Below are 17,340 nucleotides of genomic sequence, written 5' to 3' on the forward strand. Positions count from 1 at the left end.
ATCAAAATAGCATGTGTTGTTGTCTTGGTGTTTAATTCGTAACATTAAACTTTTATTGTCCAAATAAGAGGTTAAAGTAAGTATGCTTCGAACAACCTTAACCGAAATTTCCTGTTGTTGGAGTTTGTCCCACCGTGACATTTTAGATGCCAGCAACCTTTGGCTCTGGTCCATAGCCTAACCTCCAGACCACCCTACCGAATTTAGAAACCCTTATTTGACTTTTACACCCGCCACCGCTCCCAGTTTCAAACAGTTTCAAACCAGTGGGCAGGTATGACTCGTACGAGGAAGACTGCGTCAAATAAAGAGGGTAACCTAAAGGTTGTTGCACTCTCCTTCCTGCCTCGACTCAGCAGAGCAGCATATGCCCCTGCATGGCCACATGAAACACTTGTCAGCCGGTGGCTTTTACGGTGTCCTGCTCCTGCCCACAGGTTGGAAGAGGAAACTGTGAATCATAGCTCCAAATGCAAGGGTGGGGAGAGAAGCTTGTTTTAAATGCTCTTTGGTCATGTTTAGGATAGACCAGCTCAAAGCTGCTGAAATGCTGAGTTGACACGTACTGTTAAACAAATTGCAACAGAAACTCTTTAAACTTTTTTTGTTTCATAAATATGTTAGTTAAAACAGTTTAAATGCCAGGGACGTTAAGACGAGATGAATCTAATTATGCACTGATTGCCAGGGACATTAATATTCTTTTTTTATATTCTTTTTTATTTTTTTAATCCATATTTTGAAAATTCCTCTAATCTGGTGTGCAGGTGATGACATGCACATGACATGAACAATAGAATTACATTTTCTTTCTTTTATTTATAATGGGCTTCGGTGGTAGAGGGCCAAAACTGGTGTCCACCAGGTGGTACTGAAGGAGTTTTAAACAACATATCAAAAGTCTTAAGAAATCCAGTGGTGGAACATATTGAACTAGAAAAAGTGCCCCTCGGGGCACATGTCTCCACCAGGGCAGGTAAGGTTGTGGCCTCCTGGTGAAAAGGGTGACATTTCTTCTTACGCCTTGGATGGTAATTGGATGATTTGAGGCATTTTGTTACAAAAATCCACCTGTTGGTGGCGCTATAACATGCCAATGTGAAAATGGTGGGATATATTCCTCAGCCTAGTAGTAGGAAAGATTTCACGTAAATTGCACGCTCCGTTCATTATTTGAGGCTTTTTGTTCAAAATGGGCCAATCCTGCAAACTTTGAAAGCCAATGTTAGCAAATTAGGATGGAATCTTAAATATCGGACAGATGCGTCTTGAACACATGACTATAGAGATACTGTGTAATGATTTGCGGGATTTTTGGACAGGGTCAAAAGTCGGCCTCCTGGTGGCGCTACAACAGGCCGTGTTGGAAAATTTGGCATCCAGGGAGTGTGTGCAAAATTTGGCATCGACCGGGTTAATGGTGCCGGAGATTAGCTGTTAACAGAAGGGCGGACACACACACACACACACACACGGACGGAGTGCAAAACATACTCTCTCCCCATGCCTTCGGCCTGGTGGAGACAAAAATGCTAAAATAGGTGATGTACCATTAACAACCTATATAGGCAAAATTCTCAATTTTTTATTCTGATTTAAGTAGCATGTGATGTGTCAAACTAGGGGGTTTCATAATTCTGAATTCATTGCAAGCATTTGTTTTGCACAAAAAACAATCCGTTGGCTGAAAACTGCCATAGCCACTTGCCCAAATGTGATAAACCATCACATTTGTGATGACAGCTATGGCCATTCCACCATTGGGATTTCTTAGACTTTTGATATGTTGTTACTAACATATATTTATGGGAAAAAAAGTTGAAAGAGTATCTGTTGCAATTTGTTTGAGGTTGTCCCCTTTTTTCCCATAGACTGCCTGTACTATGAGTGCTTTTGTATGTTGTACTGTATGAAATCTATTCTTCATGTACAGAAAATTATCGCCTTAAATTTAGCTGTTAGTTATTAAGTAGTTATTATAGCTGTTCCTATGGGACTGCATTTAATAGGCCTATTTGTTTGCAGTTAACATTAACTTTATGGTTTCTGTTCTCGTGTAGAAAAGGTAATTTATCCATGTCAAAAACGGCATAAAAATTGCTGTTCCAGCAGGAGACCTCGCTGTCTCTCCTGTGTTGAGTGTTCTGTTGGCCTACTTCTAATCCACAGTCATTGATAATAAAGTTCTCTTTATCAATACATTGAAAGTGAGGCACATAAAACATAGAGGCATGGCCTGAGGACCACCTAGTGGTCCGGGCACCTAGGCTGGTAAAGCTTGACAGCATGTCTCGAGTTCGAGTCCCGATCCCGACGACCTTTGCTGCGTGTCTTCCCCTATAGGGTGTGTAGGATGGGTGACAAATTCCAAATGTACTTTGTCAATGAATTTAGCTTTCTCTCTCCATTCTGTCATAAACTATAGTAAAACCAAAACAGAGTTGGTGTCGAAGTGTCCTTGCACTATATATTTCTAAAACATAATATTATTTCTAAAACAAATATTATTTTCACCGTAAGATTAACCTAAATAGGTTTGAATGGGGTTTCTAGGTGTAAGTATGTAGCATGCCAAAGTTTGTGTAATTGCCATTGAGAATGCATTGGACGTTTAAGTTAAATAACTCAGAAACTACAAATCATTTCAAAGTAAAAAGTTCCAGCATGTGTCTCCACAGTAAGCTGAATTATAAAATGTGTGAATAGAGTTTCTAGGTGAATGTTTTGACGTGCCATAGAGCTGCCATTGAGCCCCATTATAAATTTCTCAAATTTGAAAGCACTATATTTCTAAAACTATGAAACATTTCAAAGATTTCTTTTCAGGCAAACATGTCCACCGTAAGATGAACCTAAATAGGTTTGAATGGGGTTTCTAGGTGTAAGTATGTAGGACTAGTAGCATGCCAAAGTTTGTGCTATTGCCATTGAGAATGCATTGGGCGTTTAAGTTAAATATGGGGGGGACATATTTTGACAGCAGAAACTGCCTGTCACAATATTCCAAAGCCCCCCCAGGTACATTATATATTTAAACTATTTTAAACTTATTTTTTCAGTGGGTAGATCTTGTTGAGCTGGTCATTTTGAAAGTAGATCTCACGTCATAAATGTGTGGGCACCCCTGCCTTAGAGTATAGAAATGAAATGAAATGAAATCTATATTTACCCAGGGTATCTGGGCTAAGCTCAAGAACTTGTTTCCAGCCAGGCCCTGCTCATAGAACACATTTCATCGTAGTGGTTGATGCCTTGTTCAAGGGCATTTCAGCGGTGGTAATTTTAACGTGTCGGACGGCTGGTTCGAACTGGGAACCTTCCGGTATCTAGACCGCGCCGCTATCCGTTCGGCCACCGCTGCCACAGTTTGTGTAATTGCCATTGAGAATGCATTGGACGTTTAAGTTAAATAACTCAGAAACTACAAATCATTTCAAAGTAAAAAGTTCCAGCATGTGTCGGACGGCTGGTTCGAACTGGGAACCTTCCGGTATCTAGAGAGAGATGGTCTTCCCCCCCATCTCTCTCCCCGTTTCCTGTCAAGCTACTGTGATCAATAAAGGCTAAAAGCCCCAAAAATATATCTAAAAACAAAACAAAAAAACATAGGCATTTTTAAATGGGTTGGCTATTTGGTGAAGTGAGCCGGCAAGTTGAACCCAGAGCAGTGTTGCTGATCTCAGCTGTAGCTTGTGTGACTGTTTGTTTTGAAGACAGGCTGTGGGCAGGTATAGTTTTTTCATCTCTTCTCTCTTCTTTGACTAGATTTAGGAAGTCCTCACCTGAATCCCCCACCCCCTGATCCATTCAGAACAATGTCTCAGCATGTTTTGCCTGCGTGGTATGCAACATTATGAGTTTGAAAGCGTGTGGTTGACTGGGGGAGGGGGTTATGGGACGTGCTGAGACTATCATAGTTTCACTTTTGTCTGGAGGCACACCACACACAAATAACTTGGGCACTGACAGAGCCGTTGCCATGGCAATTCTGATTGTAGATCTATGCAGGTTTCAGGGGAGCCTATTTTGGGTGGATGACATTCAAGCATTCATATGCAGTGCTCAAATGAGAGAAAAAAGTCAAATCAATTGGTACTGTACACTTACCGTGGTCTATTGGCCACTGGGACATTTTAAATGCTTCTTCAGATTCTAAATAACAGTTAAGGCAGTGTTTAATTATTAACAATACTATCTGTGGCAACAATGATAAGCCAAGAGTAAATTGACTATAACAGAAAGAAAGTTTATAGAGAAAACATAAATTACTCAAAGGACATTAGCCTGGCATGGCCAGACTAATATCACTGCATTTATTTATTTAGCTCTGGCATTTTCCGTCTGGTTTCCAGGTAAGCAACAGCCATTCAAATCGCAACAATTTTAAAAGGACTATTGTGAATTGTTAATTCATATTTTCATCATGTGGCAAAGGCAATTCAATTTTTACCTTGAACTCATACGTAACATATAGCCAGCAGCTCCCTCTTGTGTTCTTGCTATTTAACTGCAATACAACTGTGGGTTGGGTATACAGCACATAACACTATTGCTTCACAATCACCACCAAAATAGATAGGGTGCAATGGTGCCTATAATAATAACCTTTACAACAAAGGAAATTCAAAAAATGTTTTTCCAATGTATTTTATTCAACCTATGTGTTATAAAAATGCATTCTATATTCAACATTCTTGCAATTGCCAAAAATCCTTTATCACTTCCAAGATAAATGTACACATTAACAAACACCATGTAAAATAAATATACTTACATAACATATATTACATATTTACATATCAGACAATCCAGAATATAATATCAATAATAATATTCTGGCTACCATCACTGAGCATGAGTTGTCCATCAAAATCCCTGTGAGATTACAGTACCACTGCCTGCACTTTTTAAAATTATGATAACATAAACAGTACATTATAGTGCATAATAAAAAGGTACTGCAGGACTGTCAACATATTTCCTGTCAAAATATGGAAGAGTTTCGTCTATGGGATTCAGGGAATCCGTGTTTTGAATCCCAGTGGAAAGGACACTTGAGTTTGATCTAGGGGTGCAACAGTTAGGGCCGATTCATACTCTTATTCTATCGCTGTAGTGCCGAAATTATTTCAGCTCGTCAGACATTTTCAGTAGCACCGAAGAGCCGACTTTAGCTTAATCGATTATTCAAAATGAATCAAAAACGTATCGGTTGAATACGTAAATAATCCACTGTAGTTGCAGCACTAGTTTCTTGCAATTCCCCTACAGTCTCTTTTAGTCATTTGTTCACTGGATGATCAGTACTGTGAACATGAAAACATATACAGTAAAAAAGAAAAGTCTGAAAATATGTAATGGTAAAGAGATCTTTGTGCAAAGTTAAATAACTGTTTTTCAGGGACAGCAGACTGAAAGAAAGGCTTAAGTAGATACATCTGATGTTTAGCCAACACCATACACATGTACAACAAACTGATACAGGTCTACATCTGGAGTCATTTAAGTTCCCATTTGCAGCAAACCAATGTCCCAATGTATTGAAGCTTGACCCACTGCACACACAGACATTGAGAAGACCTGCTTATATCTGCATTTTCAAAGCTTTTCTCAAACTGTTTAATTCCAAGGAACCCCATAACCAAATGGACCCTTGCAGGTCCACTTGGATCCAATTATACACTCAGAGTTAAATACCTGTAAGGGTCCATTTGGAACCCCCTCGGGGAACCTCACTTTGAAGGACACCCTAAAAAACAAGGTTTTCTGGCTGAGTGCACGTGTGCACGTTTGTGTGTGTGTGTGTGTGTGTGTGTGTGTGTGTGTGTGTGTGTGTCAGTCACCATGGTTTTGCAGGTTCGACAGACAGTAGAATGCACTGTTGCTAGCAGTACACTTTGTACCCCTGTCTGTGGGCACTGTTGTCGTGGAGACCAGGTCACAGACCGTCCATCATAGCCAGGAGATCGTCTCCTTTGTTGGTGGCACTGGGTGAGGGCTCTGTAGCTTCTGTGAACTCTCCCATGATCTTGGCTAGCTCGGCATTGGCCTGCTGGTCCTGAAAGTCAAGGTAATCCATCAATCACGGCAAGGAAGCAGTCTGCTAGTAAGGCTTATGTCTTATTACAGTACATCCTGTTAGACTGGCAAAGGCTTGTATCTCTGATAATGTATAATCTTTAGCTTAGCCAAAGACCAAACTTAAGGTTGCTGCCTCATCAGTTTTATTCAGCCAAACTTAACTATGAATTCACAAAACCTGTGTGTGTGTGTTTGTGTGTCCCGGCCGGACATAACTCAGGTGCTATCCGATCGAATGGCCTCAAACTTTGCATGTGTGTGCCATATGACCCAGAGGTGTGCAGTGCAGAGTAGCAATTAAGTCTGGTTGGCTGAGCAGCTTCGTTTGTGATGTGCTGCCAATACACTGTAAATGCAATGGAACAGAAGTTACGAGAGCTGTGGTCATAGTAAAGTAAAGGAAGCGAACAAAAGCGGCGCTCCGAAGCAAAATGCGGAGTGTGTGCAGCTAACGGGTACGAGTACATCAGATAACACGAGCACAATGGAACAATTTAAACAAAACAAAAAAACAAACAAAAAAAGAAAAGAAAAAAACAGTTTGTACAGACAAATAATAATCTTTACCGTTGTTGCTTGAATGTTTATGACTTCATATGAAAACTCATCTGGTCTTGATTTCAATGCCTCCCTTGGGGTGAGAAAAATATCAGCGTTAAATAATTAAACAGGTCAAAGCATTCGTTTCCTCACACAGAGGGGGAGTGGGGGAGCAGCTCATACCCGATATAGAACATATCTTACACATCATTCAAATTTACACCACATATAATGACAGACAATTCACAGACACACAAACACACATTTTAAAATAGGAGACACTCACTCTTCTTCCTCGTCAGTTGCGAAGAGGTTGACCCGGAACCCAGTGCCTGTGTTGCCAGGTTTCTGTACCTCCAACCCTCCCATTAACCTTGCCAGTAGATTTAGTTCTTCTTTGGCCAGGGGGTTGGGAGCAGTGTTGACCTGGTGACACAGAAGAACGCCAATGCGAATGCACATTATGATTTTGTTCCCCCTCAAAGCATTTTCTGTGCTCCCGTTCTGTCCCTTTCATGGTATGTGAAGAGTGATGTCATGTGGTACCATGTTACTCCTTGGCTTTGTTGAATACTTGAATCTAAGGCTAGGTATGTTATTTGCAGATAGCAGACTGCTGTTGAAAACAAACAGCCATGATGGGGTTTATTTTACAATAATTACCAACTCTCTGTATATTATCCCTTATAGAGCATCACTGTCGGGCAGAAACCTTTATGTCCAAAGCCTGTACTTTTCCAATGGACCCAATGTAGTTATTATTTAGTTACAAGCTCTTGTTAATACTTTGTATTGGTTAAATATGCATAAAACCCACAGACAAACTTAACTGTATGAAAAATATGGAGATACAAGGGTTTTTGCCTGACAGCCACACTATCGTACTTTGACACTCTTCAGTGGTCTCTCTCCAAAATGTCATCAAGTCATTTATCTTGATGACATTATACTTCTGATGTACTTTGCACATGAGAACTGGGACATATCTAATTTACTATTTCATTCCAAGTATTGCCACATACAAGATGAATGTTATTGATTTGATTTTGAATCCAGCCGGTGAATTTGCTAGCTTACCTTAGTGTGCTGTGCAGAGTTTTTAGATGTCCCCGACATGTGGGTTTCCACTGGGCGACTTACACTGTACCTAAATGTCATCATGATTACAATATAAACAGGCAACTGATTAAAATGGAACACAGATTAAGTGGAACAAAAAATAATGCATGTGAATACAATATAAAATAACTTGTCAGGTGTCAATATATCTTTGTACTGTATCTTTTCAGCAATGCAATCAAGAACATGTTCTGTACTTAACAAGCTAACTCAGATTGTGATGTTGGCATCTTACATGTTTGTGCCTAGTTTGATAACTCTGTCTCCAAACATGTCAAAGGAGCCCTCTCGGAGAGGACTGCTGTAGTTTCCTCCACTTGGGAACTGTAGCCTGCTCACTTCTTCGCCAGTGCAGCTAAACATTCTAGTTATTAAATATACAAACACAACATGACATATTTTCAGCACATTTGTTTTCATGACATATTTTCAGTATTTGTTTTCTTTGATGAATCCTTTTTCAACAATCTCATCTCACTGCTTATTTTTCTTGTTCTCCCGGTGTTCAGACATGTATATATTACAGGCACTTTTTTTAAATTGCCTACAAATACAGGTAATTAAAATACAATTAATTATAGAAATATTTCACACCTTGCATGCTTCTAGGATGAATGAGCCGATTATGTTTTGTGACCTACTGTATAACAAGACGCTACTTCCCAAAAGATGCCAAACAAGTCAATGATTTAAATAGTAGAGGAATAGACTGGGAGAAACTTCTATGATCTTTGATAGAAGCCCAAGCCCATATTCTATTCACATTTCAAGCTTATTTATTGTATCTGTGCGTTCTACTTCCAAGGTCATCATAAACACAATTTGGAGCACACACAATCCTTTACCAGCTGGAGCCCTGGCTGAAAGCACATAGTAAAATCTATAGTGTTAATTTAACTCCAAGAATGTACGAAAGTAATTTGTACGGTACATTTGCACACTCCTTGGGTTAAATTAACAGTTGACGGCGCAGAAGCTGCTTCAAATTACTGTCTGGGTTAAATTAACACTAAAGACATGACAGTGTAGAGGCTGCTTCAAATTAGAAACAGACGTCTTGCATAACAAGACCTGTAATGCTATTAGCTACAGCTACGCCAATCAATCTTTACATGACAGTGTCTGGGGACAGAAAAGGCACATCAGAATGTATCTCCGAGTAGAAACTAGGAACATGATTATTTTCACTTTTAGCAGGTTATGGCTCTGTTCCAAAGTGTTACCTGATCAATCCAGGCGGCTGTGATCCATGGGGAACAGGACCAGTGGTGGGAAGGACAAAACGGCCGTTGGAATTTTGTACTTTGTCTTTCAGGAAGATGGACACCTGTGCATCACAAATGGAGACGTGAATTAAAGCTACAATCCAGGACTTTAACCACCCTAAGCCGTATTTTCAAGTGCATCCTGAAAAGACTTCACAGAACATGTCATTTGGGACAGTTTACAAAGATATTGCAAGAAAAGAGAACGTTGTCAACACTTTGTGCAGCTAACTGACAATGTCGCTGTCACTTATACTGGTGTTGTGTGGAGAGAATAACTGATCAACAAGCTCACAACACATTGTTTTATATTATGGTGACACATTGTGAACTTGTAGGTTGGTATTTTAAATATTATCAGATTTGAAAATCTTTGAACATTTTCAGCTGTAATGTAAAATAGGGACACAATATTGTTTTGGCCGCATTCCACATGTGGAGAATGATGAGAAGCAGCATATGGAGACACAAAGGAGACTATTTGTGTCTCCATAGGGAACCGCTGCTTCTCATAAAATTATTGGCTTAGGAATGCACCAAAAACAAAAAATATCCATGAATTTGATAGGGACAAAAAGTCATTTTGGGGGTGAACTATAATTTAATGAGTGAAAAGTTACTTTAATCAATCTGCATGGTAGAGAATACAAGAAGTACATCTACATTGGTTGGAGGTGGTCTCCCTTAGAATGAGGAAATGGACCCCGGTGTGGGTAGGGAATGACACCTGCTGGTCAACAATGGCAGTAATGTTATTTGAAGCAGACGGCCATAGGAAGCCATAGAGCTTGGCTTAGTTCAGACATTGTTGCAACAGAAATAGAACTTATGGATTGTAGATTTACTACAGAAAATAGAAAAAGCTGAAACATGGTCTGAAGAGGGGTCTAGAGACTCTCAGTTTCCCTTGTGGATAAATGGATCTTTGATTATGTAACTCTGAGTTATGGCGGTCCTTGGAATTAAAAAGTTTAAGATCCACTTGCCTAATCATTTATACAGTGAGTCTATATAAAGATGATGTCGGTTGAAAACAAGAACTGGTATTCAAGCTACCAATGGGTCATACGGAGGACCTACCCTTATGTGCATGTCTTGGAAGAAGATGAGAAGTGTTTGTCTGATCAGCTGGAATTCACCATTAGATGATGGTGTGTACATCTTATGAAAAAAAAGAAAAAAAATACATCAAATAGTAATACATCAGTTAGTGAACAGCAACAATCTTAATATCATAAGCCATAATTCACTGTCATGACCCTATTTGTCCCATGTTCGTGAACTCTGTAGTGTCTTTTTCAGTGGGATTGGCCAGTCAAACTGATATTTCACAATGGGCATTGAATATTGGCATATGCAGGGACTGACAAAGCCAATGTTTTACTTTTCCCAGCTTTAAGCTGTAGTCGCAGTCCAAAGAGCTCCACCCTGGTGGTCACAAGAATAAGGAGGAGAATACAATTTGAAGATGGGTGGAAAGAGTGATTAATATCGGGACCCTAATAAAGTCATAATGGACAAGAGCCGTCATGTAATCATAACCAAATTGTAAATATTGTAACTTATGTCACATTTGACCAAAATGTTAATGAACACAATCAAAACATGACGCAGTAGTTTGACACAATGCATGGCACATACAGTACAGCAGCCGGCTCTAGTCCACTTTCACGCAAGATACACTAAAGGAAAATACCAAAGGATATGAAGCTAGGCATGCTGTACCTCAATGAGCTGTTGGAACGTCTCATCAACCTGGCTGAGAATGCTGGGGGTCTCCTTCACAAAGTCCTTGATGGCATCCATGTGGCTGAAAGTCACTAGGAGAATGTCTTTGGGCCTTGGACAGAGAAGCACCTGGTACTTAAAGGCCATGGTCATCAAGTCATAGAGCTGTGAGCAGGAAAACAAGGCAACAAAATTCAAACTTGACTGATCAGCCAGCAGTGATTGGAATGAATGAATGAATTAATACAAATCCAAAGGGAGCTACACGGCTCAGTCAATTACATTTTAAAATGACCATATGTTTTGCTACATCAAAATTATGAGGTACGCGCGTGCACACACACACACACACACACACACACACACACACACACACACACACACACACACACACACACACACACACACACACACACACACACACACACACACACACACACACACACACACACACACACACACACACACACACACACACACACACACACACACACACACACACAAAAGATCTGAGAAATAAGTGACACTGACAACTAAACACTCACAGACTACATGACAGCACATGGCCCTAGGGCTACGTGTATTCATGTGTAAAATCACTGTTCAACAGAACACTACACGTGCCTTGTCCATGCTAGCTTGGTTGAGTCTCATGATGGAGGCGTGGGCCAGTCTGTCGAAAACAGTCCGCAGGGCCTTCTTGGAGTAAAGCTCCTGTGGTTTGAACAACTCCTCCAGAAACTTCTTGTTGAACATCGTGGTGATGATGTCGTTCATAACTAGTCAAATGCAAATGGTAAAACCACAATGTATTGTGGTTACTTACACAGACAAACATTTGAAGCCGTGACATTGACTCGTAAGCAGGCAGATATGCAGATTAAGGCACGCAAAAGTAGGGGCTGGACAATTGACTGAAAAATCAAAACATACATTTAGTACCAATTATCTCATATAGGTATATTGAATAATCAATAAGCAGTTTTTTATTTATTATTATCAACGAATCAACACAAATACATTCTAATAGATCGACTAAATCTATGAGTCTGATTAATCACTTAGCCCTGTGTTATACTTTGTTGTACAATGGTGGCACAGCATGCGAGTGTGGCGATCCCCAGCAGACTCTGTGAAAATAGCGAAAATAGACAGTCTACAAGCTCACAATGCACCGGGCTGCGAGCTTGTGTTTCAGCTATTTTAACTATGTTTTATTTTTATAATTGCTCATTAATCGTAATCGAGGCAAAAGTTTGAAATAATTGTGATATTGATTTAAAGTCATATCGCCCAGCCCTAAAAAAATATTTCTACTTGTGCCTATTCCCAAAGGCCCTAACAAAGCAGCAGGTCTGAGAACCATCAGCAGTGTAGCCTACATACATGGTAGCTTGCTTGCAGTGATGTATTCAAGCTCAGGCAGAGATTAAAATAGGGTGCATTTTGCATCCCAAAAAGACCTCTGCATCCACGGGATGCACTACTGTACTATTTTTTTATTCTAGTTTATTTTGCTAGCTTTAGTTATAATAATCATGTCTTCTTCTGTTTTCTACATGAATATAAACATATAAAATGAAATGGTAGTTAAATGCTGCAATTTGTAAAAATTGCACAATATGACTTCTAACGTCGTTGAAGTGGGACTCATAAAATGTCCCTGGGACTCATCTAAAAGACCATCCCTGCATCCCGGCACTCATTACATTGAAAACCTATTTACATCACTGCTCAGGTTTATTGTTAGAGTCAGATAAAAGTTCCAGTGCACGACACATGGCCTTTGTGGTTAAGAGATTGGGAGGTCGGGGTTAAATCACCAGCCAAGTCAGACCAAAGACTATATAAATGTTACCCAAGATTTGGATTGGGGTAAGTCCTGCGTCGTTCATGCCCAGGGGTGTACAGCAAGCTGCCTAACACAGTAACGCTACAGACACAGGAGACCTATAACTGTAAGGTTCCTACTTACTTACAGTTGAAAGTCTTGTTGAGTATCTTTCTTACTATTTGGGGGCATGAACTTAAGTGTGGGACATGTCCGAAAGAATAAGGTAGCGTCAGATACAAGCGGCAGAAATTAGTTTTCTCAGAAGGATGGCTGGCTAGGATGCTTCTAGGATGCTTCTCGAGCGTCTCCCCAGGGAGGCCATCAAAGCACGTCCCACTGGAAGGAGACCCCCGGGCAGACCAAGGACCAGACTGGCCTTGGATTGGAACGCCTCAGGATCCCCCAGGAGAAAGTTACTAATGTTGCTCTGGAGAAGGAAGTCTGGAGCTCTCTGGTGGAGCTGTTGCCCCCACGACCCGACTACGGATAAGCAGTTGAAGATGTTATTACCATCTATTATCATATCGTAATGGCGTCTTGTTTTGTTGGCTTGCTGGTTTCCTCTAAGGTCTAGGCCAAAGCAGAGTAGAAAGCTACTGATGCGTCATTGCATAATGATAAACTACGCAGGGATACCTCTCCTTCTGTCCTCCTCTATCCAGGCAGCTACAGTGGAGTCTTAATGGATTGAAGAAGAAAACAATTAAAATAACTGACAATGTTCTGACAACCACACAGGCTGACAGGCTGTCACCTAATATAAGATCAAGGCCAACATTTTAACTGCTTGGCAATGGATAGCAATTAATGAGCTCATATTAACATGTAATTATAAACTATCAATAACATTTTCTTATTATTATTTTGAAATGTTGCCTATAAATGAGGTGAAGATAATTACAACGTGGCATTACAATATGTTGTCTATAGATGAGGTGAAGATAATTACAATGTGGCATTAAAATATGTTGTGTTTGTGTGTAGCCTACTGTAGTACTGTGTACCTATATGGCCAATATCTTAAAACTGATTCACTGTGTGTTGCCAACGACCCGGTTGCCACTGGTGTAAAAGCTCCATAGAAATGGAACAACAATGTCTTTGACCAGGAGTCTGGACTCTTCACTGATAGACCTGCACAGGTCATTGGGAAAAGAACGGATTTCTTCAATAACCCAATAACAAAAGACAGCAAGCTGTCCAGACACCGATTGTACCTGGATCAACTAAAAGTCGTGACTCTCTCACATGCTAATGAAATGTAATAGTACAGAGTGACGTTAGCCTTGGCTGCGTTAGCTGTGCATAGTTGCTCAGATAGCTACCTTTCTTGGCTTTGTCAGCAGGGATATTCTGGGCTCGGAGTCTTTGGTCCAGAATGTAGAGCATTTCGCCACCGAGATTGATGAAGAGCAGGGGTAGGGTCCTCGAAGAAGACATGACTGTTTATGGCGGTTTACTAGTCTACTGTCTACAATAAATAATAGGTGCGGATTTTGCTAGCTTGCACACTGGGATGGGATGGCTGCAGCACCAGTGATTCGTCAGTGTGTAAATCATAGGTGCGTGTAAACAACACGCTCGTCAAACAGCAACTCCATAAGCATGTGACTTCCGATTAAGGGACTTCAAAATAAACGCGCCGTTGACATGATTGACATGTTAGAGTTCTTGTTGAAGAATGTAGACATTTGCAGGAATATACAGTACACAATAATAATAATAATAATAATAATAATAATAAAAAGAAAAAGGTAAACAAGTGAGTTGGCATTCTCAATGGTGTTCTTTGATTGATTGATTGTATTATTATTGTGCGTAGTCGGCAGGACAAACTGTAAAGCAGAGACGTGTCATTCTAGTTTATTCTCAGTTGGTTTGAATTTGGTTTTGTTTCTTTGGTTATCAATGTGTATACGAGCTCTTATTTAAGGACAAAAACAGCAGTTCGTCTTGTTAGTTAGGTTTAGTTAGTTAGTTTTGGATTCCACTCAAGACACCAGTGGACATCTGCCCTATTATGGAGGAGGGGCAGGACCTACATGACCTGGTGACGCATCTCTGGCTGAAAAGCAAACTGCAAGAACTTGCTACACTCCGAACTGAACCCTAACGGTGCTGATGGGGCCCTAGCCGCCATACTGGTTCTTCTGGTCGTTCCCTTGGAGTGGCCCCTGAATGAATGGACTTGGGTTTTATTATCGTTGGGACATCGATAGAAAGTAGGAGGTAGATTGTAGTGCGTTGAGCTTTTCCAATCATGTGACACCCCAATTACCCATATTCAGGACAGCTGAGACACCTGGCTGCTAACTGAATAAGAGGGAGCCACACCCAGTTGTTGTGTTTGCCTGGTGGTGTGTTGGGGTTATAGGTGCAAGAGAATGTCATTGATTGATGGTACTAGACCTGTGCCCGTCGGCACGTACAGGTACGTGTACGTGCCCGTCGGCTACTGCGGGGAGTGCAGTTTTTTTTGTACTGGAAAACACATGCGTCTGCTCTCTTTATGTAAACCTGTTGGGTATTCAAGTGTGTATATATCAATATCATATATTCTCTGGGTGAAACTCCCAGGGTGGCGTAGTCTGGTGGTTCTGTGTCCGTGCCTATTGCCTAAGTGCCCTGGTCACACATGCATGACCACATACAGGCAGGATATATCAACAAAATGGGCTTGAGAGCCTATTCCCATGGTCCTGTCGTTCCAATAGAAGGTAGCCTATGCACGTGACATCATCATCATACCAGCCCTAGTGGTAAGAGGAGGGACTACAGGCGGACCCGTAGATTCATGACCGGGAAACCCCGTGCAGCTGGGCTTTAACATTGAGCGCTCGGTTGCACTTCCGCATTTGACCACCAAAATTTGGTGGTCAAATACGGAAGTAGACTTTCTGAGACGGTTCTTGCTTCAGGGGGGGGGGGCGGAGCTTCGCGCCAGTTCAGTCTCTATCCTTCTTTATACTCTACGTTTTGGCCTTGACAGTCCATACATCCAAACAGAAAAGTCATCTGATTGGATTAAACAATATTGCTGCACCCCAATCGACTGTTTCAGTGCATAGAATATGCGAAATATGACACGTGACACCACAATGTCTAGTATGCCAGTATGGCCATATTGGCCGTATTCCAACGTCCTGATAACGGTTGATTTCGTCTATTTAATAGTGATAACGGGTGAATCCGCTGGTTAAACTCTGTCACTCACTTTGCCACTCACTTTATGCATGTGCACTGCATACCCTTTGGCCCCTGTAAAAAAAGGTCAGTTTCCCCATACTGTACATTTGTTTCCCTTTTTGAGTGGTGCTAGCCACTCCTATAGACATCAATGTGTGTACCTGGCTGGGTCTGCCCGTCCGTCCGAGTACGGAAATAGCGTTTGTTTGATCACCAAGTGTCACTGTTGCGCAGCCGAACACAAAGGCCAGGGAGGAGAGCTTGTGCAGTACTACAACACGAGTACAGTTAGTACAGCACCACTCAGTTCAGACGGGTCTGATTCTTACTTTCTTTATATGGGTCGCGTTCGGAAATACCGCACCGAAGTGCACTTGCCTATTAGTTTGCATTGCACAGTGCGCTATTTCCGAACGCGCCCATGATGTTTTTTAATAAGTGTATATTTGTAGTAGGCCTACGTCTTATGTTCTGATTAATTGAAAATGGTGGACCCTGTTGTAAACAGGTCTTGGTGCTTTATCATGGTTTCATCCACAATGTAGCAGTTTTTATATTGACTTGTGCTTTCAGGTTGAAACCCATTCTGCATACTGTGAAATACAAATTTCAATCAACCCTCTATACAAATTCCAATGGAAATATATACATTTCAACTCAAAGATGTGTCCCTTTGGTGTCCGACATGTGTGTCCTCCAGCGCCAATGAGGGTACCCACTCTGCCTGCCAATTTAAACTGTTTGAAGCAATATCTTCCATTTATTACACATTTGCACAAGCCAACTTTTACCTCATATAATTATTTTAAATGACAAGCATATTGATTACATGTTGATTAATTGCATACTTCATTAACATAACATTATTGATAACAGTAGCCTACAGCCAGGTAGCACATGCAAAGTTTATGCTAAAACTAAAGGATTACACATAAATGCTCCAGGGGACTTGTTTCCATATTCCCCAATAGAACACATTCAAGAATGTCCGACAACAGCATGAACAAAATATGTTTTTCAGGCATTTTGCACGGTTCCAAACAACTACAAACGTTTGATGCGTTATAGACTCTTATTTTGAAGTAATTCGAACGGATGTTAACTGCTTAGTAAGGTAATCTTGATGTTGACGAGCGTTGACGGTACAATGGGTACAATGGTGTCGGATGCTTAGAGGGTCAGTAAGCTTCTTCTGGTTGCCAGGCCACGAAGAAAAGAACCAATCAGGTTCCCGTGCGCTATGCCTAACTGTAGGGGCGGGGTGGTGGTTCAATCTGGGGTCTGTGGACCCCAGCAGGGGTCCTCGTTGTGGTTTCAGTGCATTTCCAGCAAAACAAATTTAATTTCACTTTGAAAAAGTGACAATACGAGTGACTATTCTAACAGTGTTTCAATATCACCATGTCCATGAATAATATGCTTAAAATAAACTGCATAATGTGTCATTAATTCATACACAAACACAATATAATATATTTTACATTAATGCAAGTGAGGACAATTAAAAGGTGTATAAGTTACTTATACACCGTATAAGACACTTTTGTATGAATTATGTTATCACTTTAAATTAAAACATCAATTCAG

At 40.7% G+C, this 17,340-nt stretch overlaps 1 protein-coding gene across 1 annotated transcript; it reads right to left on the reverse strand.

Annotated features, from left to right (window-relative positions):
- Nucleotides 1-4,456: 4,456 nt before the first annotated feature.
- Nucleotides 4,457-14,445, reverse strand: oscp1b (organic solute carrier partner 1b). Its single transcript, XM_079503967.1, has 10 exons — nt 13,893-14,445; nt 11,358-11,512; nt 10,731-10,898; nt 10,086-10,166; nt 8,964-9,067; nt 7,976-8,104; nt 7,699-7,768; nt 6,908-7,047; nt 6,649-6,712; nt 4,457-6,058 (listed from the first exon to the last, which is right to left on the reverse strand). Exons 1-10 carry the CDS (start codon nt 14,005-14,007, stop codon nt 5,939-5,941), a joined length of 1,146 nt encoding a protein of 381 aa, XP_079360093.1. The 5' UTR covers nt 14,008-14,445; the 3' UTR covers nt 4,457-5,938.
- Between the last annotated feature and the right edge of the window lie 2,895 nt (nt 14,446-17,340).

Source organism: Electrona antarctica (genome assembly GCF_951216825.1).
Source record: "Electrona antarctica genome assembly, chromosome: 6".
NCBI lineage: Eukaryota > Metazoa > Chordata > Actinopteri > Myctophiformes > Myctophidae > Electrona > Electrona antarctica.